A 15,846-nucleotide genomic window follows, 5' to 3' on the forward strand; every position below is an offset into this window, starting at 1 on the left:
GGCAGGCTATAAGTACAAATAAATAAATAATATTTCAACGGGCAGAGCTATCTAAATGGTGGGGAGCTGGCGGAAGAGGGGCTGGCAGAGGAGGAGCCAGCAGAAAGCTCTGTAGGATCCTCCTCCCTCTCGGGAGTTGCCAGCCCAGCTAAACACTGGCTCTGATGAACAGGCCTCCCGGGGAGTAAACGCTCCCTGTAGGACACAATGGAAATGTAAGAAAATAATTTTACTGTGCCAGACTTTTGGCCAGCAGGGTTTACAGGGAGATCAGGACCCAGGGGAGGGGTCTGAATGCGAGGAGGATCTTGTGTAAGTTCCCCCCCACAGCTCCTTCCCCACCATGCCCCAGAAACACCCCGTTTTCAAGGCTTTCAGTGGCTTCCACCAGCCCTCCATCCACTTGGCTGGCTGTCCCCAACAGAACCCCAGCAGTGCTGGCAGGCTCCTGGTGGTACCACGGCTCAGCTGTCGCGGAGGGCTGCTTCCAACAGAGGCCAGCACAACACAGCACAGCTAGGAGCCTGCTGGTGCCACCAGGGATCCTCAGCATCCAACTCACCCCAGCCTGGCAGAAAGGTGGACTGCGCCCTAAAACATCAATAGATTCTATCTATGTTATAACACAAAGATACTCACTTCAGTAAAGAAGCAGAAAATTCTGCAATGCCAGATAACCAGTGTAATGGCTGATTAACAGTAGGCTCCAAAACGTCTGAAGGCAAGTGATCACCAGAGCTACTATGGAATGTTCTGAAAAATACAAGTAGTTCAGTGTAAAATATTATCATATCTCTTTAAAAGCCATTGAATGCTTGTGACCAAAGAGCTACTCATAGAAGATATTTCAGCTCATACAAGGGGTGTGTGTCTCCATTTCCAAGTCACTCCCACTGTAGCTCTTTGTGCCACATCACACACCATTATAGTTTGTCTCCCAATCCAGAGGAGTGACATTTGAGGAGTTGCCAAGGGCTACAGCAGAAGGAGGCAGTAGGAAGGAGGAAAGCCATGTTGCACAAGCAAACTTCCAGTTCTTAGAATTCAAATCAAAGTTTAATATTATAAAACAATTTTGCTCAGAATTAAGCTATCATCTATATAGCTATATATATATTTTAATGGATAATACTTCAATAGTCATCCAATACCTTTAAGGCAAGCTGCAAAGCCATTTATAAGAACAGGAGTGGCTTGCAGGATCAGACCAAAGACACACCTAGTCCAGCATCCTGTTTCCAACAGACAGGCCACAACAATAATAATCTTTGCCTGCTGTTGCTCCCCATAGTTTGTCAGCTGGGCTGAAACTTGCTCCCCAATTTCACAGGGCCATTCACACTCATGCAAACTGAGGAGCGATTTTCTGCAACTTTTGTTGCTCTTGTATAAATCTTGTGCAGGCTTGTAGCTGTGAGAAGCTCTCTGCATGCCAGCTTCCAGCGCCAGTATTTTCTAGGCTTGTGGTTCTGGGATGAATAAGGAAACTCTGATTCTGGTTATGAGGCAAGGTCCATCTGGTAGATTATGGGACCATTCTCTCAGAGGAGTCAAGCATTAGTGTGCCCTTCCTCCTGCCTAGATGCAAGGGCATATCCTGAAGGATATTGAGTGACCTCCTGTCTTCTTTAGTTGTAATACATTCCAGGCAAATTTCTAAAGTCATTTTGAAATTATTAGTTTGACTGAAATATATTAATGTATTAATATATTTAAATATTATATAAATGCAATCTAAACACCAGTAAATAACATAATCTCACTGTCCAGGGGTAGCATTGAAAATACTGCTAGCAGATAGATATGGTAGGACATTTAAGCTGGATATATTCATTGATGCATAACCATAGCTACTTGGAAATGTTCTTTAAGTATAAGATATGCTATAGCAGCTGTCTCTTGTCTCAAAACTAGTGAAAGCATCTGTGAAAGTATTTGATACAAAGGCAAAATTCCATGCTAGAGTTGTGCTATTCTTCTGTAGCAAATGACAAGGTGAGAACTGATCTTGTAAATCTCAGTGCTGGTATGAAATCATGAGATGCCTAAATGATGAATTCTAATACTGATGCCTTATAGAATTTGAATAATTTTGTGTTGGAAATAAAACTTAAATTTGGTAGAATATCAAGTTGCATGAATCTAGGATGTTTTCTCTTTGAAAATCTAAAATACTTTCAAATGTTAAACATGATTTTTTAAAAAGAAAGAAAACAGGAAAAAGCACGAAAAGACACAAAGAGAAACTTACAAGAACAGGGCAAGTCTCATTAGGAGAAGCACCTGTTGTATATATGGTGGGACAGTGAAAAGATAAATTACTGAAAATTCATAGTGGATACAACTGCTGAGATAGTTTGGTGTACTTTGCCTTACTCATAAATACTCTTATCAATTGGACTTAATTTTGCTGAAATAGCAAGAAATAACAAGATGTATTGTTCTTGCTGGAAATTGTTAACAGCTAAAATCTATAAAATATAGATTCCCCTCCCCTCAAAAATGAAATTTGTAAAAATTCCTTCAGAATTTGAGTGACTGCAAAGATTACTAGAAATAGCATTTACATGCTGATAGTATTAAAGTGAATTAGGATAACTGGGAGTTCTATGAGCTTTTGTGTAAAAACATTGGAACCTTTTATTTTTTAGTGGAATACAACAGACTGGCAATAAAACTGAACAGGTAACATAGGTTTCCACTGAAACAGACAGTAAAATTGAATTGTTGTGGATTGTAGTCATGATAATTTATTAGCAGCCAAAATGCATTTTCAGGAATGTGCAAAACTCTGATAATGTCAAGGTTGATCCCAACTTCAAAGCAATATTGTCATTACATTTGCAGATGGGAGTTGCAAATAATTACATGCATTGCACATATAAACTACTCATTTCAATAGTGTTGGCTCTACCTCCACTATGCATTCTAGAGACATAGAGCCAAGGACCAGAATATGCCAGCATCATTCTATGTGAGGGTAAGACAGCTGATCTAGTGAACAGAGGTGGCAGCCATAGAGGACAATGGCAAAAGGATGCAGACATGGATAAATCACAGAACTTGGCTTGTTAGTTTATTAAATAGAGTATTATCATAGACACTATACAGCAGTAACGAAGGCAATAAGAAATATCTTTTTTTGTTTCCTTACTCTGCCAAACCTACAAAAGCTACCACACAAGACCAATTTACACATGCATCTATATTATTTGATTTCTCATCACTTGATTACCCAGCACTTGATTATTTGCAGCTGACGTGATGTGTCTAGATGGAGCAAAACCAGGGAGAATAGTGTGGCAGAATGAGCTGATAGAATGGATGGTACCATTTCAGACTGTGGGTGGGGAAAATCACTTTTCTGAATGCTTCTCTGCATAAAAACACTCTGCAGAAAACTTACAAAGAGCTGAGCTTTAACTATTTTCCATAATATGTTTTTGTTTTATTTTGTCCTAAACTTCTTGGGGTTTTTTTAGGGAGAGGAGTATTAAAAATGGCATCCAGTACCTAAAATCTGAAGAGGTACAATCCATTCTTCCACCTTGTTTTGCTGTGTCTGTGACACAAACCTTAACATGTGAGCTCTATTCTAATTGGCTTGGATCTAGCCGAGCCCCTCATTAATGTAAGGCGCTTGGTTCCAGAGGAACATTAATTAAACAGGGGAAGGTGATTTTCAGTAGTTCCCCATTCACCTACAGTCCCCTGTGCCTCATCCTATGCTGTTCCAGAAAGTTCCCCACAACTGGAACAGATTTTCCATGGGTGCAGTTAAATGGCAAGGTGACATTTAAGAGCATCCTGTTCCACAAATGGAAGACTGCTCACAGAACTCTGGATTGAACCCATTGTGTTTGAGGTTATATGAACTGATATGGAAGCTCTGTTTCTGTTGTGAGCCATGCTAGCAGGGGGTGGACCGGTATGCAGGAGGGGGTGTGAGGAAGACTTGGACTGGGATGTTCCAGTGGGGAAGGACCCAGCAAGGGGAGGGATGTTGAAGCGGACCCTGCTCTGGATGCTGATGGGTCACCTCCCTCGATCCCAGAAACCCACCTAGAGAGACCCGCCTGCCACCCCTCCATCGGACAAGGCACCTCTTCCAGTGCCCGCACCACTGCCAGACACCTCTTCCCCCAAAGAGGGAGAGGACAGGACAGAGACTGAAGCCCTGCCTTCATCCTGGTCCAGGAGGCGAATGCGGCGGGAGATTCAACAATCCCAACTCATGAGGAGTCTGTGCTTACGCACGCGCACCCAACTGTGACTTGGGCTACACACAAGTAGGAAGTCCACCCAGCCCTATTTAAGCTAGGTGCGGGGGAAGGGTTAGTTGCTGAGTCAACATCTTATTGCCACCAAGTTATGCCTAGTTAGCTAGAGAGGGATGCTGAGTTCTGAGTAAGTCATAGGCAGATTCATTAAGCGTACAGAACTGAAATTTTCTCTTACTTCAATAAAAGAAAAAAACTACAGCTGAGTCTGAGTTCTTCAAGTTGGGGCAGGACAGTTTCAGGTGTTTGATCCTGGAGGCTTATTCACATTTGCAAGTCATCACTATCTTTGAATCACCCAGTGAGAAATGTCTTAATAATGGAATCACTACTTCTAACCCAGTGCTGTAGATAAAACAGGACCACTGAGAAACAAGAGGAAACATCAATGCACATAAAAATATTTAGTGGATAGTGCTGGGTTTTTTTGTGGGGAATGCTAAGTCATAAATGGAAATCAAAGAAAATTGATTTGCAAACTTTGTACAAAAATGTGTGACGTGCATTGCATCATTACCATTTTATCTATCAGCAGACAGTAGTGGTATTTCTCTATTGAAATCTACCATTTAGGAATACTCTGTTAACCCTAGCCATGGGCAATCTTAAGAAGAGTGTGATATATTAATACTAAAGGACATTTAGTTTTAAAATGCTGAGAGTAACAATATTTGTCTTTGTGTTAGAGAAAAACAGGATGTCAGCCTTAGGAGGCCATTTAGATTAGTTATAATTCTATACATGGCCTGAGCCAGTATCAGTGTTGTCAGTTAAAATAATGTCATACTCTTTTCCAGAGATGGACTACTTGTAGCAATACTAGTGACCACATGCTTCCAATTTTTCAGGAGTAACTGATATCATTTTCCCTACTTAGTTTCTTTCCTTCATATATTAAAATATCCAATCTGCAAAAAGGAAATTCTTATATGAAAGAATAAAAGGAACTCCATATTTTGAAGGGCTTCAAGACACATAGTTCTGAGTCAAGTGTGCTACTTCCCTGATGTTTATTGATTGCAAAGTAGGTTTCAGTTCTCTAAGGAAGCAAAGATGGCTATCACTAGCATGTGTTTATGGGATGTATGTTGTACAACGGTTGCTTGATCAATAATAAGTTTGCTGTTATATTCCTTGGATACAATATGTAAAACCCACTGGATTTAATCTTAGGAACAGTCATGTTGTATTACTTTGTTTACAGTCTCAAAGGGCTGTGTAACTGGACATGAATGCATGAAGAGGTGGAAAAAAAATGTTCTTGCCAAAACCTAAAATATGAAATTTAATAGATTACGGCAGAATTATACAAAAATATGGCTTTTTCTTCTGTTTTGAATTATAATCAGCATGACACTTTCTCCAATGCTGACTTCTCCTCAAAATAATTTTATTATGAAATTATACTGAGGAATATCATGAAGCTGTCAGATAAATGGAGGGAGATGTTTTTATTTATGTATTAAAAGGATGATTTCTACTTTAACTTTCTCCTAACATAACACACTCAAGACAAGTTACAGCCTTGACGTCACAACTAAATATTATTTAGTTAGATTGTAGTTTATTAGAGGTCTGCATCTAAAGATTTGACTGGCTATTTTAAATAAATATGAGAACTTAAGCCTCCCACACTTTTGGGGGTTTTGGTCATGTGTACATTTCATCTCTGTTTAATCTCTCTCCCACTTATCCTTTTCCTCTCAGACTCCTGCCTCTTGTCTTGCCCTCTTCTCCTCATTCTCATGGATCAACCCTGATTTCATCACTCAATGACTTTTTAAAATATTGCCTTTCTTACAATAGATCTTCTACCTGTCCTGCCCCTCTTAGGATTAAAACAGATAAAAGGCACTCAGTTTCCAAATACTGAGTCAGACCATTGATCCATCTAGGTCAGTATTCCTACTCTGATTGGCAAGAGTTCTCCAGAGTTTGGAGCTCGGAGTTATTTTCAGCCCTACCTAGAGATGTCAGGGATTGAACCTGGGATCTTCTGAATGAAAAGCAGATGCTCTGCTTCAGCCCTTTTAACTGCCCAGTCCTGTTGACTGTACCACCCCTCTGTGACAAGCAAGCAGAACCAATCATTCTCAGAGACTTTACTACTACCACCTAATTCCTAACAGCACAACCCAATGCATGTTGATTTGGAAGAAAGTCTCTCTGTGTTCAGTTACTCCCTAGTAAGTGCCGCCCTGGGCTTCAACTGGGAGGAAGGGCAGAGTATTGAATATAGATTGGTTGCAAGCTTACCAGATTCCAGCCACACTGTCTTCCTCAAACAAATCTGCTGCAGGGTAACATAATGCAAATTCAAGTACTAATTCCTACCCACAGTTGATATCAATATTCAAATTTTGATGCATCACTACCATACTGGAATCCAATCATTACACAAAGATAGACAACTGTTACCCCTACTATAGGATAAATCATTATTTGTCTTAAAATACTGCATCCCACTTACTTATACAGATTATCCAGTGGTGCAGTTAAAATGACAGCTGCTGCAAGTAAATTATTGCAATATTCGTGTACTTTATAAATATGATGATTTCTGTCTTTATGAGGGCTCAAAAGTTCTTGCACAGAACCACAGACTGACCACAGCATGTTTTCACAGGACATCAGAATTGCTGTAACATCTGTTCTGTAAGACACAAAGCAAGAACTCTGAAAGCAATCTAGAAATGCAATACAACTCATGCCATGAAATAATTTGCTACAATGCAGAGAGGAATTTGATTTTATAATAATAAAGAATATCTTTTGTGTTGTTTAAAATTATCAGGATCCTTGGATGATGATGATGATGATGATGAGAATGTTGCGCGCCTCCCCAATCTCCAAGTGGTGAGATTCCAGGGGTCCCTGCGCATGTCCAGGGTTTGGTTTCCTTTGGGAAGGTGGTCAGCGAAGACTGTGGTGTCTTTATGAAATATGGTTTGTTTATTTACACACATTCCAACCTGAGGTTAGGATGGAGGGGTTCAAGGCATCAGCAGTCCAATATCCAGCTTTTCCATCAGTGTTACAGGAGGCATCCTAAAGCCATTGTACAGAGCCAGTCTCTCTGCCTGCCTCCAGTCCCCAGCAATTATCTAGACACACTCTACACACTAAAAACACAAGCCTCTCCTAGCCACCAGGAGGGGGGGAGGCTCTGCTGAAGAGTTTCAATGACAAAAGGGTCTTCCTGGCCCATTCACCAGTTGCTGGGCACCTGATAAACCCATTAACAACCTGGCCACTCTGTTAGCTTAACAAAAGAAACTCATCTGACCAGCAGAGCCAACCCCTCACCCCAAGGCACAGGATTCCAAATCAGAGGCTGGAAGGGGACTCATAGGGATCATCCATTCCAACCCCCAAACTCACAACAATATCATGTCCCAGACACAGAATCCCCAAAGGGCATATACTGCTTTCCTGATTCAGTTTTCCCACTGTTTTTAGGAGATGAAGAAAATATGTATATGCATTATTATGAACATGTGGATCAGCTCTCTCTATAGAAATGAATGAGGAAGCAGTGCAATATTTGCACTGATATACATGTACAAGCTAGGATTATGATTTGCTAACATTTGATAAAATTCAGTTCTATATACACCACATAAAACATGACAATTACATATATTTTAATTTGTCTGTTCCTTATACACATTATCAAATGAAAATAAAAATGGAATATGCTCTTTCAATTCCTTCTAGACATTTATTATTAGCTCTTAAATTTCTTTTTTTTTTTTTCAATAATTTTTATTCAGATTTTCATAAAACATACAAAACAAAATCATAAAACATTCAAAGACAAAAAACAAAATCAAAAATAGTTAAACAAAAAGAAAAAAAGAAAAAAAAAAAACAAAAATAAAAAATAAAGAGTAAAATATTGACTTCCCATTTGTCAAAGATCAAATCAGTTATAAGTCTATAATATATAACAATCCTGTCTCTTAAGTCATATTATAAAATCACTTTCCTCCAGTAGTTATCTTACTTAATCATCAAATCTCATAAACATTACTTTATTCTTTCCACAAAAAGTCAAAGAGAGGTTTCAATTCTTTAAGAAATATATCTATCAATTTTTTTTTCCAGATAAGCATATCGATTAATCCATCTCATTACTAATTATGATAATCTTATTGTCATAACCATAGTCAAAATAAACATTTCAATTAATCCATCACATCAGAATCTGTTAGGTTCAGTAATTTCAGTAGCCATTGTTCTATTATCTCTATTAATTCCATTTTCCATCTTCCATCTTCAGTAGTCTTGTTAAGTCCAGTAATTTCAATATCCAATCTTCCATTATCAGTATTCCATAATAATCTTGCTGTCAAAGCCATAGTCATATAGTAAGAGTCTGATGGGAATTACCTCTATCCCAAATATTTTCTTGCCATCCATTCTGAATAGGTTACTGAAATACTGCTGTAAAATCATATCTCTGTTCTTTTTTTCAAAATACACTGGGTCATCTCTTAAAAGTTTTTCCATTGTCACATGGCTGCAGTTAATTCCATAGATTTTCTCTATATTGGGCTCCATCACATCATTCCAGTCCAGAAGATAATCCATGCCATTGATAACTTTATCTCTAGAATCTTCATTAATTTCTTCAGAGATAACATTGAGTTCCAAACAATAGATTTTATTTCTAAAGTCCATAGACTCCAAATCTTGTTCCTGTTCCACGTTTGTTCCAATCTCCGGGATCTCCTCTCTCACAGGGACCCCTATTCCAGTCTCCAGGGTCTCCTCTCTCACAGGGACCCCTGTTCCAATCTCCGGGGTCTCCTCTCTCACAGGGACCCCTTCCAGGGTCACCTCTCTCACAGGGACCCTTATATCTTTAATCTCCTGCTTCATTTTACTCAATTCAATTTTCGTTATCTCAATCTCATCCATTATTTTCTGAAACATAGTTATTTCCAAATTCTCAGCCACTTTCTTAATTGCCATTTTAAAAGAAAAATATAGGAAAACCACTTCTTATTTCAGCAACAATTGGGTTAATACTCCAAACTTGGTGACATCACAGTATAAACAGAGCAGACAGCCTTATCTCTCCAATAGTTAAGTAAACAAAATGCAGTTCCCAGGATCGAAACAATTAATGGCAATCGTCAAGAAACAGATTCGTCAAAATAAAATAGACCAAAAAGAGAGTAGTCTCAAAACAGTATAATATTTTTCAAAATAAAAATCTGGAATAGAAATCCCTCTTCTGTGTATATCTTTAGAATGCAAATCCAGGACAGCTTTTTGCAACAAAAACAGAGATAAGCTATTAATTAGTGCGTAGCAGAGAGAAGTTACGGCTCCCCAGTGAGATGTCAAAAACCGATCAATCTGGCAAATCTCTTTTAAACAGCAACAATTTAAGTCAAGTAAAAGAAAAATATAGAAAGAAGGGTGCTTGCCTGTTAGTGCGTTCTCTCTTAGAAGATAAGATGAACGTTCGCTTTAACAGATAGAGCTTGCTGTTGAAAATCCGTCCCACCTTCGTCGGCTGGACCTCGTCCCATAAATTAATGAGATCTGGTCGTCCCAACAAAAATAGGCTTTGAGGTTAATCTCTTCGTTTCTCCCTACCCGGGAGAAGTTTAATCAGTCAAAAAAAAAAAGAAAAAACTGACTGATATATCTGAATAAGCTTCTTTTGAGGCAGGAGCCCGTCTCAAAAGCAGGCACAGGCTAAGTCACCCTTCCCGGAAGTCATTAGCTCTTAAATTTCAAAGATGTTATTATCAGTGAAATACTAAGGATGAAGCAGAATATTATGAATCTCTACATTTTAAAGATTTATAGTTGCTTGTTTGTAACTTTTCAGGCATACATATTTTCTTCTCTAAAAAAAAGAGTACCGTATATTCCGGCGTATAAGACGACTTTTTAACCCAGGAAAATCTTTTCAAAAGTCGGGGATCGTCTTATACGCCGAGTGCTGAAAAAGAGCGGGAAAATTAAGTAAAAAAAAAGCTGCAGCGGGAGTGGAAGCAGTCGCAGCCGCCGTCCAGAGAGACCGTCGCGGCGAGGAAGGCAACGCAGCGAGGCTCAAGAAGTTACGGCAGAGCCTGAGATGAAATTGACTCGAAACGGAGTTACTGCTGTGAGGAGGGAAGCCTCAGCAGAGCCTGAGATGAAATTGACTCGAAACTGCGTTACTGCCGTGAGGAGGGAAGCCTCGGCAGAGCCTGAGACGAATTGACTCGAAACGGCCAGATACAGGAGGGAGAAGCCACAAAAGGCTCCTGGGGAGAACTTGGGCAAACTCTATATTTTAACTGGAAAAGTTGGGGGTTGTCTTATACGCCCAGTCGTTTTATACGCCGGAATATACGGTACCTAAGATTTAATATTCATGGCATAATTTTATATAAAGTTTCGTTTAGGAAATTGATTCCTCTTCTACATTCCCTTAGTATGCAAGTTCCATTTTATACTTATTTATCATCATGGGCTCTGAATATGTTTTCTGAGTCCTCTCCCTTTTCTCCCACTATTTCTTTCCTATTCCTATGGTGCCCATCCCATCTCCCATTATCCCACTATGCCATTTTCCTCACCACTTTCAAATTTCCTTTTTCATCCTCAGTTCTTCCATTCTAACTCACTTACTTCCTTTTCTATGGACATGGTATATTGTGATGATCAGTATATCTCAAAGGCTGCCATACAGTTACACAACTATCAGTTAAATTGGCATTGTAATTGTATTTGACATGGCAAGGAGGGAACAGTGAGTTTTAAAAAAAGATTGCGAAGGATATGGATGCAGCCCACATTCCACTGACTCAAAGCTCTCATTTTGATTTTAATAGAGCAGGACTGCTATCCAAACAATGTATACATCTGCCTATCAGCTTTTAAAGAAGGGCAAGTAAAGTGTCATGATTCCAACAAAAACCCGACAAAGTACAGAATCTGTAGAGAATAGCAAATTATTATTTATTATTATTATTTATTACATTTGTATACCGCCCCATAGCGGAAGTTCTCTGGGCAGTTTACAACAATTAAAAACATTAAAAACAAATATACAAATATACCAATTTAAAAACACATTTTTAAAAACAATTCAAAATAGAACAGATCTCCAATTCTTGAGCAGCCAAATTTGATCATGCTTCAAATTCCAGAATATTAAAAAACTGCTCTGCTTATAAGGGTTCTTGTGTGTTTTTTTAATTATACAGAAATTCAATCTAGAAATCACTAGGATGTTACCATCTCTGTAAGTATTTTTATAACTACTGAAAGCTACAAATTATGATTGTATTGTTACAAATGCAGCTTATGTTTATCAAGAAAAGCTAACTTTACATACACTGTGTACACAGAGTAAAAAGTTGAGGCCCAAAACAAAATTAACAATCTATAAAAGATTTGGATGGCTCCCTCATTATTGTTCTTTAGACAAAACTGTCAACTGTTTATTTCAACAGTTTTTTAATGTGTAATTTCTGCTGCTGTTTTTAAACTGCTTTTTATATTCATTACTTTTTCAACTGCATTGTTTTTTAACCTGTATTGTTTATAATATGTTATTGCATGTTTATTCCATTTTCATTTATGTAAGCCATTCTGAATGCTCAAGAAGCAGAAGAACTAGAAATTATAATAATAAAGATACATCATCCACAGCACAAAATACTAATCAAACATTACCTTATCTGTGGTGTTCTCTTGTAACTGGGCTGGGCCTGAAAATATCTGCAAGTCAAGAGTGCCAATGATTCCTCCAGCACTTCTTTTAGAATCTCCTGGGCTAAGATGGGGGGTAGAACAGTCCATAGATCATGATGAAGTGCACAGCAGAAATAATGCCACATCTGGATAGAGAATGAGCATCTTTCCCCCTGGCAAAAACAGCAAATGTTAAACAATAGAAACATATCTTCCTGAATGTCAACTAGGATTCAGTAAATCTAATCCAGTCAGACTGAGAGGAAATTGTTGAAGAGTATGAAATGTTAAATAACCAAAACAGAATCCTCACAAGATGTAAAACATATTTTTTCCAAACACGCACACACTCCCCCCCATGTTCTGTTTCAGTTAGGAAACCAGTGTTCTTCTATTAATCCAAACCATAGACACTTGACCTACCATAAACTTGTCCTCTCCACACCTATTTTTTTAAATCTATTTTGGAAATGCATGATGTACTGTGTAGCTACTAATTTACTAAAATGTGACCAAATACTCACTGAAATGATCAAGAACAAATTCCATTGTAAAAGGCTGACCAACCATGAAACAATTGTTCTCCTAACTGCTACCAAAAATAACTTTCTATGCAACAGTCACCAACAAGTTAATACATTTCTAGGTGCTCCAGCGTCTTCACTAAAGGCCTTAAGCCACTATTTTCCAAATGGGGAAATTAATATCCACATTATGGATTATGCAGCACAGGTGATTTATGCTGCAATCCTCCACATTCTTACCTGGGAATAAGACCTTTTGAACTAAATGGGAATTACTTCTGGGTAGACATGCATCAGTTACAGCACCCTTGGGATGCATACTTGGTAAAAATTTTAGGGGATCCTTGCCTTGAGCGACAGGCTGCTGGGAGAGCCTTAAACCTACCACAACTTATACACTTATTTGCCTGCGCTGATAGACTATGACATTATAATCCTATAGCTTAAAGTACAGCCAGAGTTAACAATACACCCAATGTTCCTTGCTGAATATATGTAAATGTTTATTCATTGTTAGAATCCTTCCTAAAACCATTTAGGTATTTTATTATTTTTTCACAATAGCAGAAACAAATATAGTAATGTCTGTGACAATTTAATGTCTTGATATAACTGAAGACCAGATATTATTATAATTTCCTGTCTAATGTGTAATATACTATGGAGTTCTATTATTATGGGTCACTATAATGAAGTATAACTACTACTGGAAAGACCTATACATAATGTTTCCAAAATTAGCATCAAATTAAATTTATATGTGGATGTTGTATTAATGCTTTATAATGCATTTAATGTGCATTCGTATTTTATATGTAAATAAAATCATTAACAGTTGTACATTTTCTACATACCAGTAAATATTAAGAGTTTAACCAGTCAATAAATGTACTGAGTAAATATTTTTGAAATAGGAATTATATGAATGAATGAATAAGATGACATTCAATATTAGTCATACTCAGCATAGACCCACTGAATAAATGAACTTCAGTAATTGAACAACATTAATTTCAATGGGTCTGCTCTGAGTATGACTTAGTTGGATATCGCCCATTGTTCTGATAAACCATTCAATAATTTATGAAGCATTCTGAAGCCTTTTAAAACCAATTCAAACACTTTAAAAAAATATTTAAAATATATTTAAATAAGTTTTCTAGTTGAATAACATTCTATATTCAGTTAATTGTATTTGAAGTGTTATTATGTTTTCTTAATAAAATTTGCATTATTTTATCTCAAAGTATATGTTTGGTAACCAATAAAATCCTCATTGAGATTTATACAGAACCTTTTCCTGTTTGCTATTAGTTGTTATTTCAAAATATCTGAATGGATAAACATTGCTATTTTTGCAAGCTTCATACAAAAAACAGATGTGGGCTTTTATTTAAACTGTATGTCAAGAAACAGGCAGCTGGGCAGTACTGCATAAGCCACTCAGTATTATCTACAAATAGACAACTTTATTTTATTTTGATGATTGTAGCAGATAAGACTTTTGGTCTTACTGTGAAAACGGTCTTCTCTGTGCATGTCAAAGATGATATCAGGTGGGTAGGTAGCTCCACTTAGTGGTTGAAGACAGAAGAGCACTGTTAATTTTTGCAGGAACTTCCTGTTCTGTGTAGCTCCCAGCTCAGTTCTTGATGACAAGCTAACTAATGGTGAGAGCAGTGACAGGAATCATGACATATAACAAAAAACAATAGCACTCATACACTCTCTGCTAGAGGCCTACAAGGTACCCACAATTGCAGCCCTCCTAGGGAGTGGCCCTGATATAATCTTTGACATGCACAGAGAAGACTGTTTTCACAGTAAGACCAAAAGTCTCTTCTCCTGTGCATGGAAAGATGATACGGGGTGGGACATACCAAAGCTGACCCATGTAGGGTGGGAATATTGCTGGGCTGAACTCATTAACAGTCAGAGAGGACATGCTGTAGCACTCTCCTCCCAAAAGCTGCTTCTGTGGATGCATACATGTTAATCTTGTAATGTCTAATAAACATATTGGGAATGGCCCATGTGGCCGCTGTACAGATCTCCGTCAGGGAAGCATTTTATGAGAATGCTGCTGTTGTGGCTGCTGCCCTAGTAGAGTGAGCCATTATCCTGGCTGGTCGTGCAAGCCGCAGCGAAGCATATGCCAAGGTAATACATGCTTTGATCCACCTAGCTAGGGTGGAGGTTGAAACTTTGTTACCCAGTGAAGCTGGATGAAATGATACAAATAAACTATCTGACTTGCGAATAGGCTTAGTTTTGGAGATATATATTTTTAAGGCTCTTCTCACATCTAGCGAATGCCATGCATTTTCTGTGGGGTGCACAAGCTTAGGGCAGAAGGAAGCAAGCATTAATTCTTGTTGACAGTGAAAGGTAGATAGAACCTTAGGACGAAAGGAAGGGACAGTGCAAAGTACTACCCTATCCTTATGAAAAACACAGAAATTCTTATTCACAGAGAGGGCATTCAACTCAGACATATGGCGGGCTGAAGTAATGGCCACAAGGAACAGGACTTTAAAGGATAGTAAACGGAGAGATACTTGACTTTAGGGCTCGAGGGGAGGTTTGTGCAGGGCCATTGAGACTTTGTGCAGTTCCCAAGTAGGAAAGCAATGGACAGTAGGTGGCGCCGATATCGTTGCCCCCTGAAGGAAACGCTTCAGAAATGGGTGAGAACCCAATGGTTTTTCAGGGAACTTAGATAGGATTGACGACAAACTCGAAGCCTGGCACCTCAATGTGTTTGGTCTGAGTCCCATCGTTAAGCCCTCCTGTAGGAATGAGAGGATCTCTTTAATACCTGCTTTACTTGGATTTATGCCTTGTTTCTGCATCCAAGACAAGGCTTTCCATGTGGCCTCATATATTCAAACAGTAGAAGGGCATCTGGAGGCCATTATTGTCTCCACTACTTGCACTGGAATGCCTTTCTTCAAGAGATGTTGCAGTTCAATTTCCAAACATGAAGAGCCAGCCAGCCGGGATCCGGATGGAGAAATCGTCCCTGCAACATATCGTCCCTGAGAGGAATTCGCCACAGAAGATCATCTGATAGGTCAATGAGTTCTGGAAACCAAAGTCTCCTTGGCCACCACGGAGCTACCAGCAGAACTGTTGCCCGTTCGGCTCAGATTTTCTGGGTTATTTTGGGGAGGATTAGAAGAGGTAGAAAGGCGTATAACTGACCTGGAGGCCATTGGGCCATGAGAGGATCTATTCCTTCTACCTCCGGTGTTGCATACCTGGCCAACAACCTCTTTACTTGGCGGTTGAGACTGGTGGTGAAAAGGCCTACTTTGATTCTGCCGAAGCGTGCCAGT

The 15,846-nt window shown here is 38.7% G+C and overlaps 1 protein-coding gene across 2 annotated transcripts in view; it reads right to left on the reverse strand.

The window, feature by feature from the left end:
* KIAA0825 (KIAA0825 ortholog) overlaps nucleotides 1–15,846 on the reverse strand; it is a 413,025-nt gene that overhangs the window by 244,899 nt on the left and 152,280 nt on the right. The window contains exons 10-12 of one of the 2 annotated variants that reach the window (XM_061622304.1): nucleotides 11,967–12,157; nucleotides 6,751–6,933; nucleotides 640–753 (exon numbers count right to left, since the gene is read on the reverse strand). In XM_061622304.1, coding sequence (XP_061478288.1) covers nucleotides 640–753; nucleotides 6,751–6,933; nucleotides 11,967–12,157 — 488 coding nt within the window. Of the gene's footprint in view, nucleotides 1–639; nucleotides 754–6,750; nucleotides 6,934–11,966; nucleotides 12,158–15,846 lie in introns of those variants that run through there. The other variant, XM_061622313.1, reaches the window with a different exon arrangement.

Source organism: Rhineura floridana, chromosome 1 (genome assembly GCF_030035675.1).
Source record: "Rhineura floridana isolate rRhiFlo1 chromosome 1, rRhiFlo1.hap2, whole genome shotgun sequence".
NCBI classification, from domain to species: domain Eukaryota; kingdom Metazoa; phylum Chordata; class Lepidosauria; order Squamata; family Rhineuridae; genus Rhineura; species Rhineura floridana.